At 37.2% G+C, this 24,312-nt stretch overlaps 1 protein-coding gene across 20 annotated transcripts in view; it reads left to right on the forward strand.

The window, feature by feature from the left end:
* PTPN13 (protein tyrosine phosphatase non-receptor type 13) overlaps positions 1 to 24,312 on the forward strand; it is a 225,410-nt gene that overhangs the window by 193,081 nt on the left and 8,017 nt on the right. For 11 of the 20 annotated variants that reach the window (XM_055111581.2, XM_055111582.2, XM_055111583.2 and 8 more), the window contains 7 exons: positions 1,035 to 1,179; positions 1,801 to 1,938; positions 2,418 to 2,506; positions 14,380 to 14,435; positions 16,615 to 16,718; positions 21,219 to 21,367; positions 22,792 to 22,882. In XM_055111581.2, coding sequence (XP_054967556.2) covers positions 1,035 to 1,179; positions 1,801 to 1,938; positions 2,418 to 2,506; positions 14,380 to 14,435; positions 16,615 to 16,718; positions 21,219 to 21,367; positions 22,792 to 22,882 — 772 coding nt within the window. The remainder of the gene's footprint in view (positions 1 to 1,034; positions 1,180 to 1,800; positions 1,939 to 2,417; positions 2,507 to 14,379; positions 14,436 to 16,614; positions 16,719 to 21,218; positions 21,368 to 22,791; positions 22,883 to 24,312) is intronic. The other 9 variants (XM_034958880.3, XM_003811249.5, XM_055111585.2 and 6 more) reach the window with 1 other exon arrangement.

Consider the following 24,312-nt stretch of genomic DNA (forward strand, 5'->3'; position numbering starts at 1 on the left):
CTGAAAGAAAGAAGAGTTGAGTTTTTGTGAAATTAACATAAAACCCTAGAAACCAGGACTTTTGCTGTTCATGGCTGCCAGCATTTTTTGGTTGGAGTTAAAATCTTCCAGGAAGTCTCCCAAACAATACTCTGTCCTTGAATGCTAATATCTATTCTATTAATTTCTCATTGAGAATGGAGTTTCATAATCCAGTAATGCTTTTTGATATTATATTACCACTATTTATTTTTTAAAATTCTATTGCATCTACCATGTGTACTTTTTATCTTAATAGAATGAGTGAAACCTTGAGAGCAAAGCACAACCTTTTATTTGTATAAAATTATTTTAATTTATTCCAAGCATTTATTTTTGCATTTTTTTAAGTGATTTTTCTTTTGATAGGCTATGGTCCATGAAGTGCTTTACAGTTGAACATTGCATTCAAAATTTACATTCTATTCAATAATTATTCTATTGTTATGAATTCATTATTTTTCTTAAATTTATATGAGACTTAGACTAGATTTGAAAATCTTTATACCTAATAGATTATCAGGTCACTAAATTGGAGACTATATCCATGTAATAGACTCACAAGTACTTGAAAAGTTGGTATTTTCTCTTTCCCTCAACTTCTAAGCTTTAATAGTCCTATTAAACTTTTTTAAAATTGTATGAAAGACAAGTCTTATAAAATTGCTTCAAAAAAGAGATGTCTACAGTCAGATATTTTAAGAAGTACTACATAATAGAGTTATCTTTTGGCAACTCAAAGTTTATATTAGCAAGGACTGTGAAAATTCCTGGAATAAAAATTTTGAGTTAATGTTGTTTCACCTAGTATTTCCAGATCTATTTAATGATGGGAAGCCCCATGCCCTATGCACATTTAATTGCACTGATATTTCCTTTCAAACACTGATCTAAGGTGGAGAGATGTAAAATGGATCTTGTACTAAGAAAGAAGAGGAGAGAGACAATGTGCAGTCCCCCGATTCTGGAAGTTAGTAAAATACTATCTGATGATTTGCTTTGGTTTTATGCTTTAGGTTGCTGGGGAAGAAATAAATGAAATATCGTACCCCAAAGGAAAATGTTCTACTTATCAGATAAAGGGATCACCAAACTTGACTCTGCCCAAAGGTAGTTTTCCAAATCAGTCATCTAATTACTCTAAATGCCCTAATAATTCAGGTAATTAAAAAAAAATAGGTATCCTCTTTTCTTTGCTTTATATGTTACTGTAGCTTTAAAGGGAAAGATTATTGGTCAAATAAACAAAAGAACAATATACAAATGTCCCAGTATTCATTCTCGTCTCTGAGGCTAATTTTTTTTAAATGATTGAAAAGATAGCTGCTGTGTTTTACAGTGTTTCTTGTATTTTGTGAAGTAGCAATTCACAGGCTACCTAATAGTTTAGGAAAAGTGTCTTGAGGATGTTTTGTCTGATCTATTATATCCTTAATCCTTGTAACATAACTTTGTTTCTTTCATAAATTAATACATTGAGAGTCATTTAAGAAAATAAACATTAAATTATTAATGCCTTGTGAAAAGCCGTATCACCAACATTGATTTTAGTTTATTCTTTGTAATTTGCATTTGTGTGGTCTTCCATCATAGCAGCCAGGGTAGTTTTAGAACTAAAAATGACTGGATCACATTAGTGTAAACTACTTTTCCAGTCATTGCTACTTTTAAAATTGGTTGCTTAAAATTTGAAAGCACCTAGCAAATTCTGTTTAACACCTTGTCCCTTTCTCGTGTCAATATTTTTAAAGTAAAACCCCATGTAAATTATTATTTTTCAAGAATCTTATATACAAGAAGATGACATTTATGATGATTCCCAAGAAGCTGAAGTTATCCAGTCTCTGCTGGATGTTGTGGATGAGGAAGCCCAGAATCTTTTAAACGAAAATAATGCAGCAGGAAACTCCTGTGGTCCAGGTACATGAACCAGATGAATAAATTGGTATACTATGGAGTACAAAAACGTCTCTAGGGAGCATTTTTTGAGTAAATATGTAATGCATTAGTTCTTCCTCTGTTCCTCATTCATGTGTAATATTTCAGAAACAAAATAGAATTTGTTATCTCCTATTTTTTTTATTTTCCATATTTGTAAGTGGGTTACCTTATTAGTGAGATCTCCAAATGTATCATTTATATCATGGCTTTTACTTCTAGTAGGGTTAGTCCAAACATTTTCCCCCAGCCATTCTCATTTTAATTTTAGTAGATAATTTTAACCAGAAATTTTATACCAAAATGTACTTGATCATTTCTTCCTAACTTTTCTAGTTAAAACATTGAAACTATTTATGGATATTGGTTTATACACTGCCTTCTTTTGCAGGCAAATGAAAACTTTTCTACTTCCTCAATAGTTTTATAAATTCCTCTTGGCCTATATATTCCTCTCTCAGGTACATTAAAGATGAATGGGAAGTTATCAGAAGAGAGAACAGAAGATACAGACTGCGATGGTTCACCTTTACCTGAGTATTTTACTGAGGTAACAATAATACCTAAACAACCTAGGATATGACAGCTTGTTACAATTATGGGTTTAACCCAGAAGGTGAAATAATCAGAGATTCTTTCCTGTTTTACTCAAAAATTAAATTTAGGAGGAAAACGGAGATTAATTTCATGTGTTACATTAAAGTGTCATCCTATCCTAGTGAAAGAATCATTACACAAATTTTCTCAAATTAAAAAAAATAGAAAAAAAAAATTAGTTTTCAAAAATGTAATGCTAAACTTTATAAATTATTCTTTAAAACCTTAAAACTTAGGATCTTCTGGGATATTAGGCTAAGGAAAAGCATGAAATAGTAGATAAATTATATTTCAGGTTCTTCAAGCTCAGCATCACCCTATGTATACAAATCTGACCTTGCTTAATATTCTGGGATAATTCTCCTCATTATCCTTCTTAGTCTTCCTACTTCATATCTTCAAAATTATTAAAACTGTGCTGGTTTGAATGTTCTTACACTAGTTATCATGCATGCTTATACTTACACACAATCTCATCCATACATGACTGTTCATTAAATATTTACAAATAATGTGTATATATACAAGGAAGCTTACGGCTGAAAAGTATGTATTTCTCAAGCTACAAGAATAATCGTACAAATATTAGATATCTCAAAATGTGGCATTCGCTAGTGGTTTTTCTTAAGATGCTCTTTCATATAATCAGAATATTAATAATTACGTAAAAATAGGCTCTTTAGAGAAGATTTTCTGAACATTTTAAGTCATGACTTTATCACATTTTTATTAATATTTAATAGTAATATTAAAATGCCCCTTAAAATGTATGTTGTAATGTCTTTTAACTAAGAAAATAAAAATCTTTAATTGCCATTTCAGAAATGTGATGTAGGCCGGGCGCGTTGGCTCATGGCAGTAATCCCAGCACTTTTGGAAGGCCGAGGAGGGCAGATCACTTGAGGTCAGGAGTTCAAGACCAGCCTGGCCAACATGGTGAAACCCTGTCTCTGCCAAAAATATAAAAAATTAGCCAGATGTGGTGGCACACACCTGTATTCCCAGCCCCTCAGGAGGCTGAGGCAGGAGAATCACTTGACCCAGGAGACAGAGGTTGCATTGAGCGGAGATCATGCCGTTGCACTCCAGCCTGGGCAATGGAGCGAGACTCAGTCTCAAAAAAAAAAAAGTCATGTCACATGCTTTTTCTTTTAAAAAAGTAAGGAAGGCTTGTTAATGTAGATTCTCATTTATACTGAGCTATGACTGTTTTATGGCAGAAAACTTCTTTCAAGTTATCTTTTTTTATTATTTTCATTATGAAAATATTACATCCTTATTGTAAAATGTTTCCAACAGAATCTTCAAAACTGTTAAGTCCTAGCCGGGCATGGTGGTTCACGCCTGTAATCCCAGCACTCTGGGAGGCCAAGGTAGGCGGATCACCTGAGGTTGGGAGTTCAAGACCAGCCTGGCCAACATGGAGAAACCCTGTCTCTACTAAAAATACAAAATTAGCCGGGCAAGGTGGTACATGCCTGTAATCCCAGCTACTCGGGAGGCTGAGGCAGGAGAATCCCTTGAACCTGGCAGACGGAGGTTGCGGTGAGCCGAAATCACGCCGTTGCCCTCCAGCCTGGGCAACAAGAGCGAGATTCTGTCTCAAAAAAAAAAAAAGTCCCTTTTTAAAAACATAATTATCTCATTCATCTGAGGTAGCTATTGTTAAAAATTTTGATTTCTACCTTTCCGCTGTGCATATCAAAACATAAATATTTGTATACATACATAATTTTTTAATATACGTTTTATCACATGGTTCTGAATTTGGTTTTCACTTAACAATCATTACCCTCTTTCCATGTGAGACGTATAAATTTGCCTCATACTTTTTAAAGCCTTCCTATCATTTTATTGTAAGGTTATACCATAATTTATTAAACTGGCCATCTGTTAATGAATTTTAGATTTCTTATCAATAAGAGGAAACAAATTATTAGGAACTATATAATTGTCTTGCCACTGGAGTACAGATAGATCCTGCAAATACATGCATTGAGAATACATTTTGGGCTAGATAAATTAGTGCTTCCTGAATAAATGGGACTTTTGCTTTAGAATCTGTTTTAAATAATGGTAAACAACGCAAAGAAAGTGAGGGAACAAATTTAGGAAAGGAGTAACAGGGATCTTAGATTAAAACATTTAAAAATTTTATTTGTATCTAATTCTAGGAACACGTTTAAATCACTATGGCAATTATATTCATAAGCAGACAAATTTAAAATTTGCAAATATGACTAATCTCCCCTAGCTGAAAAGAAGACCAAGCTAGTATTCTGGAAAAGTTTTCTGTTTCATCTTGTATTTCTAGAATATTACCTACATTTTAGAACTGGCTAGTTTTAAAAATTATTTAGAACTTCTGACAATAATCTTTTGTAAGTGCTTGAAATCACCCTAAACAAATTGTATATTATTTACTGAATTGGTTCTAACAGTATATTCTGTAACTTTGAAAATTTTATCATATGCCAAAAGTTAAGATGCTAACCATTGGTATTACAAAAGTATAGGAATATCTTCTTATAGAAGAAAGATTATACCTCTGATAGCTATTTATACATTCATTGTATTTCTTATTCAGTATTGTAATTGTACTCTTTATACCTCGTAGTAAAGTACTTCAGGTCAATGCCTGTGTCTCATTTAAGAATGAAAGAATGAATGCTAATCGTATACATTACTATAAATTATTGTCTACAGTTTCAAAACCATTCAGCTATTGAACTCATCTGACTAATTTTGCTGGGGATAATAGGGTAAGAAGAGGTGTTAGGGTTTCTGTCCTAAATTTGCTTGTCCAGTCTAGTAGTCAGCTTGAGGGAAGTACACATGTAAATAAGTAAATAATTTTTAAAAAGCTATAGAAACATATTCTGTTAAATGTTTATATGGAGTTCAGTGGAACCTACAAAGAAGGGGGGAAATGGTAGGGGCTACATAGGAGTAGGTGGATAAAGTTATTAAAGCTTTCTAAAGAATTAGCATCTTAAAGGTATTTGATAGTTAAGCTGGGAAAGAGCATTCCATACATACCGTGGAGCTGCTTTAGCAGAGGAATGAAGGCATAGATGAGCCTGGAACTTTCAGGACACTAAGTCATTGCGAGTAGGGTATCACAGGGTGTCTTGAAAGCTAAACCTAAAAAGATAGGCAAGGTATTAGTTCATGAAGTGACTTACATGCCATGCCAAGGAATTTGATCTTTCCACATCTCTTGCCACTGAAATGGATCAATATGCTTTCTAATTCTGGTTATTTTTTAATGGCTTTAATTGCTTCAAACATAGTATTCTTATGTAGTGTTTTTAATTTCTTAAGCAAAAACAAGGCAAAAACTTTTAGTGACTCTCCATCACCTGAGGATAATCCTGCTTGACTGGTTGGATCTCAGGACTGGCTTTATGGGCATTCAACCAGTGCAATCACACAGAACCCTGTGCTTGTAAGAGCCTCCTACTTCTAATATGCTATAGTGCTGTGCTATCACCAACTTGAAGTTCTTAGTAAGTTTTTAACAAGAGATACCTTATTTGCATGTGACTCTTGGCACTACAAATTAGGTAGTTCGTCCTAGATCCAGGAGATATCTCCTCTACTCTCAAGTTACTGGATCTGGATTCCTTGAGCACTAGGATTGTAAAATAACCTTCAAAGGGTCTGACCACGATAAAAAAAAATCTTAAATATATTCAGTGAGGCAGTACCACAGCTGCCTCCTCTTCCAAAGGTCCTTCAGTCCATAGTGACAAGAAACTGAAGGCCAATCTTCTTAACGCAACCCTCCCCCATACACAAGTGAACTTTACAAAAATAGTGGTAATTGGTTAATACAGGTATCACTGTAGCTTCTTTTTTTTTTTTTTTTTTTTTCTTTTTTTTTGAGTAACAGCAAGATTTATTGTGAAGGGTGAAAGAACAAAGCTTCCACAGTGTGGAAGGGGACCCAAGCAGGTTGCCCCACTGTAACTTATTTCTAATTGAGCTTTACCTCACCATTTTCATTTAATAATTGTGTTATTAAAATTTTCATATTTATAACAGCACTTGACTCTTATAAAAGGCTTTGTACTTTCTAAAATCATTATACACATACTATATTCTTAGACCAGGATTGTAATGGGGAATAAGAAATCCAAATGACTTTAGTTGGAAAAAAATTTTAATCCAGACTAAAATGAGCAGCTTCTCAAAAGAGATGAGTTTCCTTTTAGTTGACAGTGGATTAAAACATTTTTTCTTCTACTGTAGAAGTTCTACATTTACATCAACTAAATTGAAATTATTATCAGGGTAATTTATGGTACTTTTTAACTCTACAAAGTCTGTAACTGAAAGGTCATATTACAGGTGTCATTTTTATTAAATGGATGAAATAACCTATGTCACAGACATAAGTGTGTGTGGGCTCACAGTGGTGAACAGATCGACATGATTCCTGCCTTGGTAGAGCTTAATGATGGAGAGGAAAGGAGAAAAAATCAAACACACAAATAAATATGTAATTACAAGTTGTGTTAAGGTCTGTGAAGTTTGTTTGTTGTTTTTAAGTGCCACACACACACACACACAAAAAGAATAACCAAGGAAACCTGCTTTAGATTGGGTGGATAGAAAACATCTTCAGGAGGAGAAGACACAATGCTGAATTTTTTAGTAAGGATTCACCATTAGAAGGGCTTTGTGGTAGAAAGAGATGAGTGATTTTGAAGAACTGAAAGACCCATGAATTTGAAGCCACTGGGTAAAGGGGAGATTATAAAAGTAGACAGGGGCCAGATAATTCAGGGCCTTCAAGGGAATTTCCTATTTGTTAAGAAAATTTGTCCTGATAAAGATTCAATTGTATAATTTACTGACCATTTAAGAATACAATTTGGGGGTGGTCACTTCCAAAATGACCGAATAGGAACAGCTCCGGTCTGCCACTCCCAACGAAATTGACGCAGAAGACAGGTGATTTCTACATTTCCAACTGAGGTGCCTGGTTCATCTCAATGGGACTCGTTGGACAGTGGGTGCAGCCTACAGAGGGTGGGCTGAAGCAGGGTGGGGCGTCGCCTCACACGGGAAGCACAAGGGGTCAGGTGATTTCCCTTTCCTAGCCAAGCAAAGCCATGACAGACTGTACCTGGAGAAATGGTACACCCCTGACCAAACACTGTGCTTTTCCCACAGTCCCAGCAACCAGCAAACCAGGAGATACTGTCCCATGTCTGGCTCAGCGGGTCCCAAGCCCACGGAGCCTTGCTCACTGCCAGCGCAGCAGTCTGAGATCAACCTGTGACACTGCAGCTTGACCAGTGGGGGGCATCCACCATTGCTGAGGCTTGAGTAGCTCACAGTGTAAACAAAGCGGCCGGGAAGCTTGAACAGGGCAGAGCCCACTGCAACTCAGCAAGGCCTACTGCCTCTCTAGATTCCACCTCTGGGGGCAGGGCAGAGCAGAACAAAAGGAAGCAGACAGCTTCTCCAGACTTAAATGTCCCTGTCTGACAACTCTGAAGAGAGCAATGGTTTTCCCAGCATGGTGTTCGAACTCTGAGAATGGACAGACTGCCTCCTCAAGTGGGTCCCTGATCCCCGTGTAGCCTGACTGGGAGACACCTCCCAGTAGGGGCCGACAGACACCTCAAACAGGCGGGTGCCCCTCTGGGATGAAGCTTCCAGAGGAAGGATCAGGCAGCAATATTTGCTGTTCTGCAGCCTCCGCTGGTGGTACCCAGGCAAACAGGGTCTGGAGTGGACCTCCAGCAAACTCCAACAGACCTGCAGCTGAGGGGCCTGATAGAAGGGAAACTAACAAACAGAAAGGAATAGCATCAACATCAACAAAAAGGACATCCACACCAAAACCCTATCTGTAGGTCACCAACATCTAAGACCAAAGGTAGATAAAACCACAAAGATGGGGAGAAACCAGAGCAGAAAAGCAGAAAATTCCAAAAACCAGAGTGCCTCTTCTCCTCCAAAGGATCGCAGCTCCTTGCCAGCAAGGGAACAAAACTGGACAGAGAATGAGTTTGACAAGTTGACAGAAATAGACTTCAGAAGGTCGGTAATAACAAACTTTCCCAAGCAAAAGGAGCATGTTCTAACACGTTGCAAGAAAGCTAAAAACCTTGAAAAAAAGGTTAGATGAATGGCTAACTAGAATAAACAGTGTAGAGAAGACCTTAAATGACCTGATGAAGCTGAAAACCACAGCACGAGAACTTCATGACACATGCACAAGCTTCAATCGCCGATTCAATCAAGTAGAAGAAAGGATATCAGTGATTGAAGATCAAATTAATGAAATAAAGCAAGAAGACAAGATTAGAGAAAAAAGAGTGAAAAGAAATGAACAAATGCTCTTAGAAATATGGGACTGTGTGAAAAGACCAAATCTACATTTGATTGGTGTACCGGAAAGGACGGGCAGAATGGAACCAAGTTAGAAAACACTCTTCAGGATATTATCCAGGAGAACTTCACTAACCTAGCAAGGCAGGCCAACATTCAAATTCAGGAAATATAGAGAACACCCCAAAATACTCCTTGAAAAGAGCAACCCCAAGACACATAATTGTCAGATTCACCAAGGGTGCAATGAAGGAAAAAATGTTAAGTGCAGCCAGAGAGAAAGGTCAGGTTGCCCACAAAGGGAAGCCCATCAGAATAACAGCGATCTCTCAGCAGAAAGCCTACAAGCCAGAAGAGAGTGGAGGCCAATATTCAACATTCTTAAAGAAAAGAATGTTCAACTCAGAATCTCATATCCAGCCAAACTAAGCTTCATAAGTGAAGGAGAAATAAAATCCTTTGCAGACAAGCAAATGCTGACAGATTTTGTCACCCCCAGGCCTGCCTCACAAGAGCTCCTGAAGGAAGCACTAAACATGGAAAGGAACATCCAGTACCAGCCACTGCAAAAACATACCAAGTGGTAAAGACTATCGATGCTGTGAAGAAACTGCATCAATTAACAGGCAAAATAACGAGCTAACATCATAATGACAAGATCAAATTCACACATAACAATAGTAACCATAAGTGTGTATGGGCTAAATGCCCCAATTAAAAGACACAGACTGGCAAATTGGATAAAGAGTCAAGACCCATTGGTGTGCTGTATTCAGGAGACCCATCTCATGTGCAATGACGCGCATAGGCTCAAAATAAAGGGATGGGGGAAGATCTACCAAGCCAATGGAAAGCAAAAATGCAGGGGTTGCAATCCTAGTCTCTGATAAAACAGACTTTAAACCAACAAAGATCAAAAAAGACAAGGCCACTATATAATGGTAAAGGGATCAAATCAACAAGAAGAACTAACTATCCTAAATACATGTGCACCCAATACAGGAGCACCCAGATTCATAAAGCAAGTCTTTAGAGACCTGCAAAGAGACTTGGACTCCTACACAATAATAATGGGAGACTTTAACACCCCACTGTCAATATTAGACAGGTCAACAAGACAGAAGATTAACAGGGATATCCAGGACTTGAACTCACCTCTGACCAAGTGGACGTAATAGATATTTACAGAACTCTCCACCCCAAATCAGCAGAATATACATTCTTCTCAGCACCACATCACACTTATTCTAAAATTGACCACATAATTGGAAGTAAAACACTACTCAGCAAATGTAAAAGAACAGAAATTATAACAAACTGTCTCTCAGACCACAGTGCAATCAAATTAGAACTCAGGATTAATAAACTTACTCAAAACCACACAACTACATGGAAACTGAACAACCTGCTCTTGAATGACTACTGGGTACATAACAAAATGAAGGCAGAAATAAAGATGTCCTTTGAAACCAATGAGAACAAAGACACAACATACCAGAATCTGTGGGACACATTTAAAGCAGTGTGTAGAGGGAAATTTATAGCACTAAATGCCCACAAGAGAAACCAGGAAAGATCTAAAATTGACAGCCTAACATCACAGTTAAAAGAACTAGAGAAGCAAGAGCAAACACATTCAAAAGCTAGCAGAAGGCAAAAAATAACTAAGATCAGAGCAGAACTGAAGGAGATAGAGACACAAAAAACCATTCAAAAAATCAGTGAATCCAGGAGCTAGTTTTTTGAAAATATCAACGAAATAGACTGCTAGCAAGACTAATAAAGAAGAAAAGAGAGAAAAATCAAATAGACGCAATAAAAAATGATAAAGGGGATATCACCACCGATCCCACAGAAATACAAACTGCCATCAGAGAATACCGTAAATACCTCTATGCAAATAAACTAGAAAATCTAGAAGAAATTGATTAATTCCTGGACACATACACCCTCCCAAGACTAAACCAGGAAGAAGTTGAATCTCTGAATAGACCAATAACAGGCTCTGAAATTGAGGCAATAATTAATAGCCTACCAACCAAAAGAATCCAGGACCAGATGGATTTACAGTCGAATTCTACCAGAGGTACAAAGAGGAGCTGGTACCATTCCTTCTGAAACTATTCCAATCAATAGAAAAAGATGGAATCCTCCCTAACTCATTTTATGAAGCTAGCATCATCCTGACACCAAAGCCTGGCAGAGACACATACACAAAAAAAGAATTTTAGGCCAATATCCCTGGTGAACATCGATGCGAAAATCCTCGATAAAATACTGGCAAACTGAATCCAGCAGCACATCAAAAAGCTTATCCACCATCATCAAGTCAGCTTCATCCCTGGGATGCAAGGCTGGTTCAACATATACAAATCAATAAACATAATCCATCACATAAAGAGAACCAACAACAAAAACCACGTGATTATCTCAATAGATGCAGAAAAGGCCTTCAACAAAATTCAACAGCCCTTCATACTAAAAACTCTCAATAAACTAGGTATCAATGGAACCTACCTCAAAATAATAAATGCTATTTATGACAAACCCACAGCCAATATCATACTGAATGGGCAAAAACTGGAAACACTCCCTTTGAAAACCAGCACAAGACAAGGATGCCCTCTCTCACCACTCCTATTCAACACAGTATTGGAAATTCTGGCTAGGGCAATCAGGCTAGAGAAAGAAATAAAGGGTATTAAATTAGGAAAACAAGAAGTCAAATTGTCTCTGTTTGCAGATGACATGATTGTATATTTAGAAAACCCCATCGTCTCAGCCCAAAATCTCCTTAAGCTGATAAGCAACTTCAGCAAACCCTCAGGGTACAAAATCAATGTGCAAAAATCGCAAGCATTCATATACACCAACAGTAGACAGAGAGCCAAATCATGTGTGAACTCCCATTCACAATTACTACAAAGAAAATAAAATACCTAGGAATCTAACTTACGAGGGATGTGAATGACCTCTTCAAGCAGAACTACAAACCACTGCTCAACGAAATAAAAGAGGACACAAACAAATGGAAGAACACTCCATGCTCATGGATAGGAAGAATCAATATCGTGAAAATGGCCATACTGCCCAAAGTAATTTATAGATTCAATGCTATACCCATCAAGCTACCACTGACTTTCTTCCCAGAATTGGAAAAAACTACTTTAAAGTTCATATGGAACCCAAAAAGAGTCCGCATAGCCAAGACAATCCTAAGCCAAAAGAACAAAGCTGGAGGCATCACACTACCTGACTTCAAACTATACTACAAGCCTACAGTAACCAAAACAGCATGGTACTGGTACCAAAACAGATATAAAGACCAATGGAACAGAACAGAGGCCTTAGAAATAATACTACCCATCTACAGCCATCTGATCTTTGACAACCCTGACAAAAACAAGCAATGGGGAAAGGATTCCCTATTTAATAAATAGTGCTGGGAAAACTGGCTGGCCATATGTAGAAAGCTGAAACTGGATCCCTTGCTTATGCCGTATACAAAAATTAACTCAAGATGGATTAAAGATGTAAATGTAAGACCTAACACCATAAAAACCCTAGAAGAAAACCTAGGTGATACCATTCAGGACATAGGCATGGGCAAAGACTTCATGACTAAAACACCAAAAGCAATGGCAACAAAAGCCAAAATTGACAAATGTGATCTAATTAAAGAGCTTCTGCTCAGCAAAAGAAACTCATTAAGAGTGAACGGGCAACGTACCAAATGGGAGAAAACTTTTGCAATCTACCCATCTGACAAAGGACTAATATCCTGAATCTACAAATAAACAAATTTACAAGAAAAAAAATTCCATCAAAAAGTGGGCAAAGGATATGAACAGACTCTTCTCAAAAGAAGACATTTATGCAGCCAACAGACATATGAAAAAATGCTCGTCATCACTGGTCATCAGAGAAATGCAAATCAAAACCACAATGAGATACCATCTCATGCCGGTTAGAATGGCAATCATTAAAAAGTCAGGAAACAACAGATGCTGAAGGGGATGTGGAGAAATAGGAACGCTTTTACACTGGTGGGAGTGTAAAGTAGTTCAACCTTTGTGAAAGACAGTGTGGCAATTCCTCAAGGATCTAGAACTAGAAATACCATTTGACCCAGTGATCACATTACTGGGCATCTACCCAAAGGATTATAAATCATGCTACCATAAAGACACATGCACACGTACGTTTATTGCAGCACTGTTCACAATAGCAAAGACATGAAACCAACCCAAATGTCCATCAATGATAGACTGAATAAAGAAAATGTGGCACATATACACCATGGAATACTATGCAGCCATAAAACAGGATGAGTTCATGTCCTTTGCACAGACATGGATGAAGCTGGAAACCATCATTCTAAGCAAACTATCACAAGGACAGAAAACCAAACACCACATGTTCTCACTCATAGGTGGGAAATGAACAATGAGAACACATGGACACAGGGCGGGGAATGTCACACACCAGGGCCTTTTGGGGTTTGGGGGCCTGGGGGAGGGAAAGCATTAGGAGAAATACCTAATGTAAATGATGAGTTGATGGGTACAGCAAACCAACAAGGCACATGTATACCTACGTAACCTGCATGTTGTGCACATGTACCCTAGAACTTAAAGTATAATAGAAAAAATAATACAATTTGGTATTTCTTTCTAATTGTAGCAAACTGCTCCTGCTGCAGTATTTGAATCTCTGAAACACACCATACTCAGTTAAAGTATGAGTTGACTAATCTTAATGATAAAGGGGCAATATATTATAATCTAACATATTTGAAACTACTAAGATTTTCTTGAAGCTTTTTTTAGATTTTAAAATTGAAGTAGAAAAGCATATACCAAATGTGCATATCTAAATAATCATTAATTCACACTTTCATCTTTTTCATCTTTATCTCTTTCCTATTAATATTTTTAATATAAGAAATGAAGGCCAGGCTGGCTTCAGTGGCTCACACCTGCAATCCCAACACTTTGGGAGGCTGAGGCAGGAGAGTAGCTCAAGGCTAGGAGTTTAAGACCAGCCTGGGCAACATAGTGAGATCCCATCTCTACAGAAAAAAAAATTTTTTTAATTACCTGGGCATGGTGGCATGCACCTGTAGTCCCTAGCTACTCAGGAGGCTGAGGCGGGAGGATTGCTTGAGCCCAAGAGTTTGAGGTTACAGTGAGTCATGATTGTACCACTGGACTCTAGCCCAGGCAACAGACTCCATCTCTTTAAAAAAATGAAAAGCCAAGATGAGTGTGAAGTTACCTAAGTGGGAGCAGCAAAGACTGTTGGGCCACTGATGCCTCAGCCACTGTTTGGAGTGTATTAATTGAATGTCATATGTGTCTTTGTAATATAAGGATGAACAATAACAGTAAATATAGGAAATAACTAACAGGAAAAAAATAGTATGCGATTTTTTTTGTTACAATGGGCTGATTTGATTCTTATATATTTTTATTGTAGGCCACCAAAATGAATGGCTGTGAAGAATATTGTGAAGAAAAAGTAAAAAGTGAAAGGTGAGAAAATAATTTTCAAAGTATCCATAATGCTTCTATCTATCTGTCTATCTATAAATGCTCTGAAGATTTCCATTTGTTTTCCAGTATAAAATAAGCATAGTTGAGTAAATTATAAAACTATGGTTGAATATTAAGAATTTTAAAAATTTTCGGGCCAGGTGCGGTGGCTCATGCCTGTAATCCCAGTGCTTTGGGAGGCTGAGGCGGGCAGATCACTTGAGGTCAGGAGTTCAAGACTAGCCTGGCCAACATGGTGAAACCCTGTTCTCTACTAAAAATACAAGAACCCAGGCATGGTGTCTCATGCCTGTAATCCCAGCACTTTGGGTGGCTGAGATGGGCAGATCACTTGAGGCCAGGAGTTGGAGACCAGCCTGGCCAACATGGTGAAACCCCGCCTCTACTAAAAATATAAAAATTAGCTGGATGTGGTGACACATGCCTGTAATCCCAGCTACTCAGGAGGCTGAGGCAGGAGAATTGCTGGAACCCAGGAGGTGGATGTTACAGTGAGCTGAGATCGCGCCACTGCACTCCAGCCTGAGCAACAGAGCAAGACTCTGTCTCAAAAAAAAAAGAAAGAAAAAAAGTTTTAAATTTTTTGTTACAAGGAGGTTCTAGTGACATGTGAAAATGTGTTTATTATACTATTGCTTCAAGAAAGCAATATTCTCTTAACCATTGGACAAAATGAATGAAAGCGTGACCCTAAATGGAAATGTGGCAACAATCATGATAGTGACTGTCTTCTCCTATTGGGTTATGGGTTATTTATTTTTCAGTTTCTCTATTTTTCTATACTTTAAAATTTTTTTAATTTTTAATGAGAAAATGAAACCAAAAAAAGTAAGAAACCCACAAAATATGTTTTAAAACCCATAAAAATATTTTTAAACAATTTCTAATTATAAAGTAAGGTCTTTTTTTACAAAAATATATATGAGGGAAAGGTTTTTTATCTATGAGGGGACTTCAGAAAGTTCATGAAAAAATAGAGTTAAAAGATAAAAATATAAAATATAAACTTTATTAACATAAGCTCCATCAAGTTTAGCACACTTTTGTAGGTGATGATACCAGCCATTTAGTTAATCCCAAAAAAACTGAAGGTCCTGCAAATTTAACCATATCAATGCAGTCTTTTTTACATTAACTGAAGAAAAATGCATGCCCTTTACAGATTTTTTGAGATTGAGAAACAAAAAGTCAGAAGGAGCCAAATAAGGACTCTAAGATGGATTCCTGGTAATTTCCCACTGAAGCTCACAAAATTGCCTTGTTTGATGAGAGGAATGAGCAGGAACATTGTCACACAAGAGGAGAACTCTCCAGTGAAGCTTTCCTAGACATTTCATGGATGTAGAGCTTTTTAACCCAGCAAAATAAGTGTTGTCACCCACAGTGAGTTAGAACAGGGGGAAACATCTGTCATAAAAGCAGCGTAATTGCTGCCCTGTTGACATTTTGGGAGCATTAGTCCATGTCCTGGTGTATACTAATGTCATCAGATGAAAGTACTCTTCTTTGTTCCCCCTGAATATCAGAAAGTTAAAAACGTATTCAGGCTTTTACGTAATCCTTTTTCACTTCACCTTAGCACTAAACACCGTTCTCCTACCTAGTTTCTCTTTCCTAGCCATCCACCTTACCAAAGAGGGCATCTGTTATGCACTCCCAAAATATTGAGAACTTGTACTGGGTTTCATTACATTAAGTGAGTGCCCAGGTACAGGAGTGTCCTTCTGGCCTCCTGTTGTAGCAAAAGGCTATACCCATCAATAGAGACTTCTTTAAATAAATTAAGATACATTCATATTTTGCAGTAGTGGGCAGCTGCTGAAAAGAAGGAGAAAGAGCTATATGCCGGTACAATTGTAATCACTCATCCATGTTGAAGGATAGAAATAAAACCACCACCTTCTCCATCCTCAAACGGACTCCTTCAGTTTAAAGTTCAAAGACGGGATCTGTCCAAGGATAAATTTTAAAACTGTATTAAACCATTCTACATCTCAGTTGTTTACATCTACCAATAAATTTTAAGAATTGTGGCTTTGGTTTTCTTAGACATTCTATTTTAAAATACTATAATAATAGTAGAGAAAATCATTCAGGGCCATGTTTAATTTGAGTACAAAAATGAAGAAAATGTTTCAAATGTGTTTTGTTTTCATAGCTTAATTCAGAAGCCACAAGAAAAGAAGACTGATGATGATGAAATAACATGGGGAAATGATGAGTTGCCAGTAGAGAGAACAAACCATGAAGATTCTGATAAAGGCAAGAATTTTAATGACAGTTTTTTCCTCAAAAATAATGAATTGGAAAAATGTTTTTAAGTGATTTTCAGACTATATGGATATGCTGTTTTACCATATGTATACATTATTTGCTTTTTTTTAATTTTTCTTTTTTTGAGACAGAGGCTGGGAGTCCAGTGGGGCGATCTCGGCTCACTACAACCACCACCTCCCCAGTTCACTACAACCACCACCTCCGCAGTTCAAGCAATTCTCCTGCCTCAGCCTCGAGTAGCTGGGATTACAGGCGGGTGCCACCATGCCCAGCTAATTTTTGTATTTTTAGTAGAGACAGGGTTTCACCATGTTGGCCAGGCTGGTCTGGAACTCCTGACCTCAGATGATCCACCTACCTCAGCTCCCAAAGTGCTGGGATTACAGGCATGAGCCACCGCACCCAGCCACAGTATTTGCTTTTAAACATAAAGTTAAATCATGTAGACAAAAATCAATATTCATTATATTACCAGATATTTGCACAGTTATATTCTAAAATTCTCAGTGGCTTGGAGTAAAACATGCAAATAAATGTATACATACTTTAAGTGGAAATATGAAGTCATAATTTTGCCATTCTGGAAGGAGAAGTCAAGGGGCACTTTTTTTTTTTTTTTTTTTGAGACAGAGTCTCGCTCTGTCATCCAGGCTGGAGAATACAGTGGCACAATCTTGGCTCACTGCAACCTCCATCTCCTGAATTCAAGCAATTATTCTGCCTCAGCCTCCCAAGTAGCTGGGATTACAAGTGTGCGCCACCATGCCTGGCTATTTTTTCTGTTTTTAGTAGAGATGGGGTTTCACCATGTTGGCCAGGCTGGTCTCTAACTCCTGAGCTCAGGCAATCCACCCACCTCGGCCTCCCAAAGTGCTGGGATTACAGGCGTGAGCCACACCTCACCTGGCCAGAATTATTATTATCCTAGAATCCCAACCTCATCTTTTATGATTGGGAATCAATTGGTCTGTTTCACTATTACTGCCTTTTCATTTTATTACTGAGCCAACGGAGAAATGAAATTCTATCCAGTGTTTAATTCGTCTTATTTTATATCAGGAAGTGTCACTATAATGAAAGAACACGGTTTTGTCATTCAAAGCAAAGTCTATTTTTTTTTTTTTTAAGAAATTAACAGCTTAGGCTGGGCGTGCTGGCCCACACCTATAACCCTAGCACTTTGGGAGGCCAAAGCAGGCTGATCACCTGAGGTCAGGAGTTCAACCAGCCTGACCAACAGGCAAAACCTCGTCTCTTCTAAAAATACAAAAATTAGCTGGTCATGGTGGCAGGCACCTGTGATCCCAGCTACTCGGGAGGCTGAGACAGGAGAATCGCTTGAACCCCAGAGGCAGAGGTTGCAATGAGCCGAGATTGTGTCACTGCACTCCAGCCTGGGTGATAGAGTGAGATCCTGTCAGAAAGAAAGAAAGAGAGAAAGAGAGAGAGAGAAAGAGAGAGAAGGAGAGAAGGGAAGAAAGCAGGGAGGGAGGGAGGGAGGAAGGAAGGGAGGGAGGGAGGGAGGAAGGAAGGAAGGGAGGGAGGAAGGAAGTTAGTTTAATTAACACTTTCTTCACTTGGCTAGACTGTTGGTATGTGTACAACATGCATGTCCAGCACTGTAGCCCTTGCTCATCCACCCAGCCTTTAAGTTCCTGTTGCACTGACATGCAGTTCTGTAAAAGTTATTTCATATGAGTAAATTTTGTATTCCCAGCCAACCTCTGTCCGAGCTAAATGTTAACCTTTTAGGTGTCTTGTATAGTTTTGTGTCCCTCACAGTGCCAGCATCATTGCTGCCTATATCTTAGCTGCATCATCAAAATGCTTTAATCAGCTGATTGACATAATTAAAGCTAGACTTGTGCAGTCTATAGCAAGACGTTTCCCTTCCCTTTTTCTAGGATAACAGTTGCCTTCAATTATAAATAATTTCCATACAGCAGGTACTAAATTAGACCCATAGCTCTTCTAAGATAGTTGACTCAACTCCCAAAGAATTCAAGGGAATTCTTTATTTGCATGGAGAAAACTATCGAACACCAGGGATAACTGGCCCTGAGTGCCAAGGATGGATGGTGAAGAGAGAAATCAGTGTTCCTGGAGTAATCTCCCATATTAAGGAATTTCTGAAGTGTCTCTCTTACTTTCCCCATGTGCTTAGAAGCTAATTTAAATGAAAAGTAGTAACAGAACTAAATTTGATAATTTTTTGTAATGAGTTCCTGAGGTTTTTTTGGGGGGTGAGGGGGCAGGTAAAAGTTTAAGTTGCATGTGTTATGCAGATTAGAATTTCAGTTACAGCTAAGCATACTTGTAAAACTTTAGGACAGCATTTCTCAAATTTGAGAACCTAAGAAGCACTGAGAATGTTTATGAACCAGTTTGAATAACATTTAATGCCATTATTTTAGATTATCAGTCTCTACTGGTGCCAGGGTGAGCAACACATTGCAATTCAAGGCACTGAAATAATTCAGTGTTTAGTTATGAGTTGGTTATTCAGGTGATCTAGAATGTGCTTTTTATATTATCTTGAAATTAAAACAAAATTTTTAAATGCTTATGTAGAAATACTGGCCTCCATGGGTCAGCAGAGCCCAGTTTAAGAAAAACTAGGCTAAGAAATATCTGAAATATGTTTGGTTTTCTGCAATCAAGCTGTTCGTAAAAAGAATTTATATGTTTTACTTATGGTCACATTTTAGTGTAAAAGTATTGAAGCAAAGGATATTGTCATTGTAATTCTCAATTACCTACTAAAATGATGGTTCCATTGGCTCTGTTGAAACAATTTAAAGGTATTTATTTAACCAAAAGTCTGTTTTTTTTAAATAACTTGTTAGTCTTAACACATACCAATTTTGTATTTGTTTGATGTGCTGTAATTTTTTCATCTTTTCCCATCATTTATAAAGGCTTTCTGTATATATGAGATCAAGATTTTAGTGTGTGTGTGTGTGTGTGTGGTGTGTAAGGAGTCAGGGGAGCATAACTTAGAGAATATTGTGAAGTTTGGGATTCTTCAGAAAAATTCATCTTCTCTCACTGTAACAGAGTTCTGTTGTTGAAAGAATCCCATTTACTATTATCTAGAATACTTATTTTTAAAAATTGCCTACCTATTATGTTGTTTCCGAAATTCTGAGAACTAAGTACAATTACCTTTTTATGGCTGGTTTTGCAGGGAAAAGAAGCAAGCTGTCCCCAGGCTGCCCATGATAAACCCCTTGTCAAAAATTTTTAAAAAGTGCCATATGAGTCAAGAGAAGCAAAAAGAAACAACATAAACTCCTTTAGAAACTATAAATAAATGAGAGCCAAGAGCCTTAAAAACTTCTGAACGTCAGTGAGGTATCTCCTTAAAAGCTGGGTGTGGGAGTGTGCTAGGGCTGACTTTCCTGTGTTAATTGTAGTTATCAGCCTACCTATTAATTCTATTACCTTATTAATTCTCTCATATTTAAAGACTTTCCCTTTTGTAAGATGCGGTGAGAATGGGCTGAAATTAGTTCATTTGTTAGTTAAATCTGTTCTGGGGGAAATATTATTAGTTGTTGCATATTTAAAGACTTTTCTGGCCAGGCACAATGGCTCATGCCTGGAATCCCAACACTTTGGGAGGCCGAGGCAGGTGGATCGCTTGAGCCCAGGAGTTCAGGTCCAGCCTGGGCAACATAGCAAAACCCCATCTCTACAAAAAAATACAAAAAATTACCCAGGCGTGGTGGTGCTTACCTGTAGTCACAGCTACCAGGAAGGCTGAGGTGGGAGGATCGCCTGAGACAGGTGGTTGACATTGCATTGAGCTGTGATTGTGCCATTGCACTTCAGCCTGGGCTACAGAATAAGACTGTGTGTGTGTGTGTGTGTGTGTATATAAAATAAATAAAAGACCTTCTTAGCCAGGTACACACACACATATACATATATTTTTTATATATACACATACATACATATATATTTATTGTATATATATATATACACACATATATACATATATATTTATTGTGTATATATATAGAATATACACACACACATATATAAATATATAAAATAAATAAAATAAAATAAAGACCTTCCTAGCCAGGTGCAGTGGCTCACGTCTGTTATCCCAGCATTTGGGGAAGCCAAGACAGGAGGATCACTTGAGGCCAGGAGTTCAAGACCAGCCTGGGCAACATAGGGAGACCCCGTCTCTTCAAAAATATTTAAAAATTAACCAGGCACAGAGTGGTGCATGACTGTGGTCCCAGCTACTTGGGAAACTGAGGCAGGAAGCTCCCTTGAGCCTGGTAGATCAAGGCCGCAGTGAGCTGTGATTACAGAACTGCACTCCATCGTAGGCGACAGAACAAGATTCTATCTCTAAATAAATAAATAGACTTTCCCTTTTGTAAGATGAGGTGAACATAGGCTGAAATTAGTTCACTTAGGTAAATTGGTTCTGGAGGAACTGTTTTTAAATTGCTGTCTTCCTATTAGATCATTCCTTTCTGACAAACGATGAGCTCACTGTACTCCCTGTGGTCAAAGTGCTTCCCTCTGGTAAATACACGGGTGCCAACTTAAAATCAGTCATTCGAGTCCTGCGGGGTTTGCTAGATCAAGGAATTCCTTCTAAGGAGCTGGAGGTAAGTGGCTTCTGCCAATGATTCTCTCCCAAAGTGTATGCATTTAGTTTGTAAGGAAAATGTATCTTTACTGGCCCAAGATTAGAAGAAATTTTGAAAATTTTCCAACTCTAAAAGCACCACCTTATCATATCTAGCAGAAAATTAATTTTTCTGATTAGGATCCCAATAATAGTGATTTAAAGGAATCACTTTAACTACTTGGAACTTGATACATTTCCCTGAAGATTATCCTTCCTGCCTCATAGTTAAGGTAAAAATGTTTAAAAAAAAAAAAAAAGCCAAGTATAAATTTCAACCATGCACTAAACTTTATAATTAGTGTATTGTAGACGTGTTTCATCATTAACAGAAGGTTCTAATTTAATACAGCTCCAAGAATGTGTGTCCTAGTTCAAAGCAGCAATGGCTCAGAGCCCTAGCTCCTGTGGTCTCATGGTACTGTCCATATTTACCACTAGAAAAGAGAGTGGTTTTGAAGTTGACCTTGCCCCTCTTCCTCAAACCATCTGCTTATTTGCCTACTTCCTAAGCTTTGTAGCCACTAAAAGGAGTTAACTTTAATAAGAGGTTCTGCTTTGTGCTTGTTGCTTTGTATATATTCCTCAAAATATTAATTCTGTTATAGATTGTGAAACTGAGGCTCACAGTAATTAAGGTATACTCTTCTTCTCATCGCCATGCTATGGAATGATTTGTTCTTCAAGTTCTTAGATTTAAATGTCACCATCAGAAAAGTTCCATCACAACCCTTACAAAGTAGTGTTTATAAGGATTTCTTTACCACAGCACCTTATTGATTTCTTCAAGGCATATACTACAATATTTGTTTACTTCTTTATTGTGTCTTTCTCCCAATAAGCTGTAAAGGCCAGGAGAGCCAAAATCTTATCTTCTTGCTCACCACTGTATTCCCATCACTTATTACAGTACCTTGCATATAATGAGCATGCAATATATATTTTTTGAATGAGCGAATGAATGAAAAGTGAGCAAGAGTTGACTTTAGAACCTAGGACTATCTGACCACAACACCACTACCACATGGAATATTCTATAACCCTTACAGACTATACTGTCAATAAATTGTGCTCTAGCTCATCACTTTATGGCAGAGTTGGGTTTTTTTAATTGTATTTTTTTCTAAAATATAAACACTTTTGAACAGAAGTTAAAAATTAAGACACAAAGTTCTGTCTCATAAAGTTGACTACAACGTGTTCAATTAAAAGATACTTGTAACAATATATTTCAATGCTGACTTAACAAATCACTACTGACTTTAGACTTATTTAGGACATCTGTATTTAACACTCAGAATCAGCCTTAATCAACCAATTTTGCCCCTACACATTTAAAGTATTTGCAGTTATTACTGAATTACTGCTTATCTCAACAAATTTATTTCCATGTTTTGCTTACAGAATCTTCAAGAATTAAAACCTTTGGATCAGTGTCTAATTGGACAGACTAAGGAAAACAGAAGGAAGAACAGATATAAAAATATACTTCCCTGTAAGTTCCAGTTTGGCTTCAGATTTAATATGTGATCAGTATAATATGAATGGATTAAAATTTTTGTGTGTTTAACTTACCTATCCCTCACATAACCGTGTGCATGTGCATACATTCACAGATTTATATCAGTAACAAATACATTGAAATATTCCGTGTAAATCCCCTTTTAAATTATGTAGGTATTCTGAAAATCAGTTAGAGGAACCTGAAATATTTGATAGGATATTCCTGAATTTTTACTAGTATACAGTATTAGAAATTAGTCGGTGATGCCAAATCATTAATTTTAAAATCTTTTTAAAAATAGGAACTGGCTTCTGGATGAGGATTTTCTTGGTTGGATTCATTTATCACAACCACCATCAATTTATTCCACTTATTTTTAGTTTAGAGAAATATCTATAGTAATGAATAGCTGTATATATGCATATGACTACAGTGGTACTACCAGCCTACATTAGACATTTCAGATACCAGAAGGAAACAAAAGCAATCATTTTGGCCCGGTGCAGTGGCTCACGCCTTTAATCCCTGCACTTTGGGAGGCCGAGGGAGGCAGATCACTTGAGATCAGAAGTTTAAGACTAGCCTGGCCAACATGGTGAAACCCCATCTCTACTGAAAAATACAGAAATTAGCCGAGAGTGGTGGCTCATGCTTATAATCCCAGCTACTTGGGAGGCTGAGGCAGGAGGATCGCTTGAACCCGGGAGGCAGAGGTTGCAGCGAGCCAAGATCATGCCACTGCACTCCAGCCTGGGCAACAGAGTGAGACTCCATCTCAAAAAAAAAATAGGAAAAAAAAAAGAAAAGCAGTAATTTTTACATGTATAAAAATCACATGTAAAAAAATCACACTGTGATTTTTTAAAATTTATGTATGAATGTGTGTGCCAAAATACTGACCTCTAGCAAATTCTTATAATTACCAGCCACATGTATATATGTTAGCACTTTGGATTATAACATATGACACACTGGCCCTATCTTTACCAAGAAACCATAAATCTAAAGATAAATAATAAAAAAAACAATAGTGACAAGTCACATGATAAGTAATAATGCAATTGTATTTTTCTAATCCAGATAGAAAGTACAAATTCATTTTGGAAAGCTTCCTGTAAGAAATGAATCTTAGACAACATTTAAAAAATGGATCAGATCACTGTTTGGCATAAAGTATATGGGAGTTATTTTAGACAGCAAAATGGCCAGTTGAATATCTCAAAATCAGAATAGGACAAGCCATAAATCCAAAACTAATGAGTGGATTTACTCCCACAAAACAAATGACCAGTATGGACTAAGAGATAGAAGTCAAGTGAGAAGGGCAATTGGTAGGGGATTTTGAAACCTATCATTAAAAGGTTTTAGTTTGGTAATCACAGTAATTACCAGTTAAATTTATAGATATTTGAAATAGAAAT

The sequence above is a fragment of the Pan paniscus genome, chromosome 3 (assembly GCF_029289425.2).
Source record: "Pan paniscus chromosome 3, NHGRI_mPanPan1-v2.0_pri, whole genome shotgun sequence".
NCBI classification, from domain to species: Eukaryota; Metazoa; Chordata; class Mammalia; order Primates; family Hominidae; genus Pan; species Pan paniscus.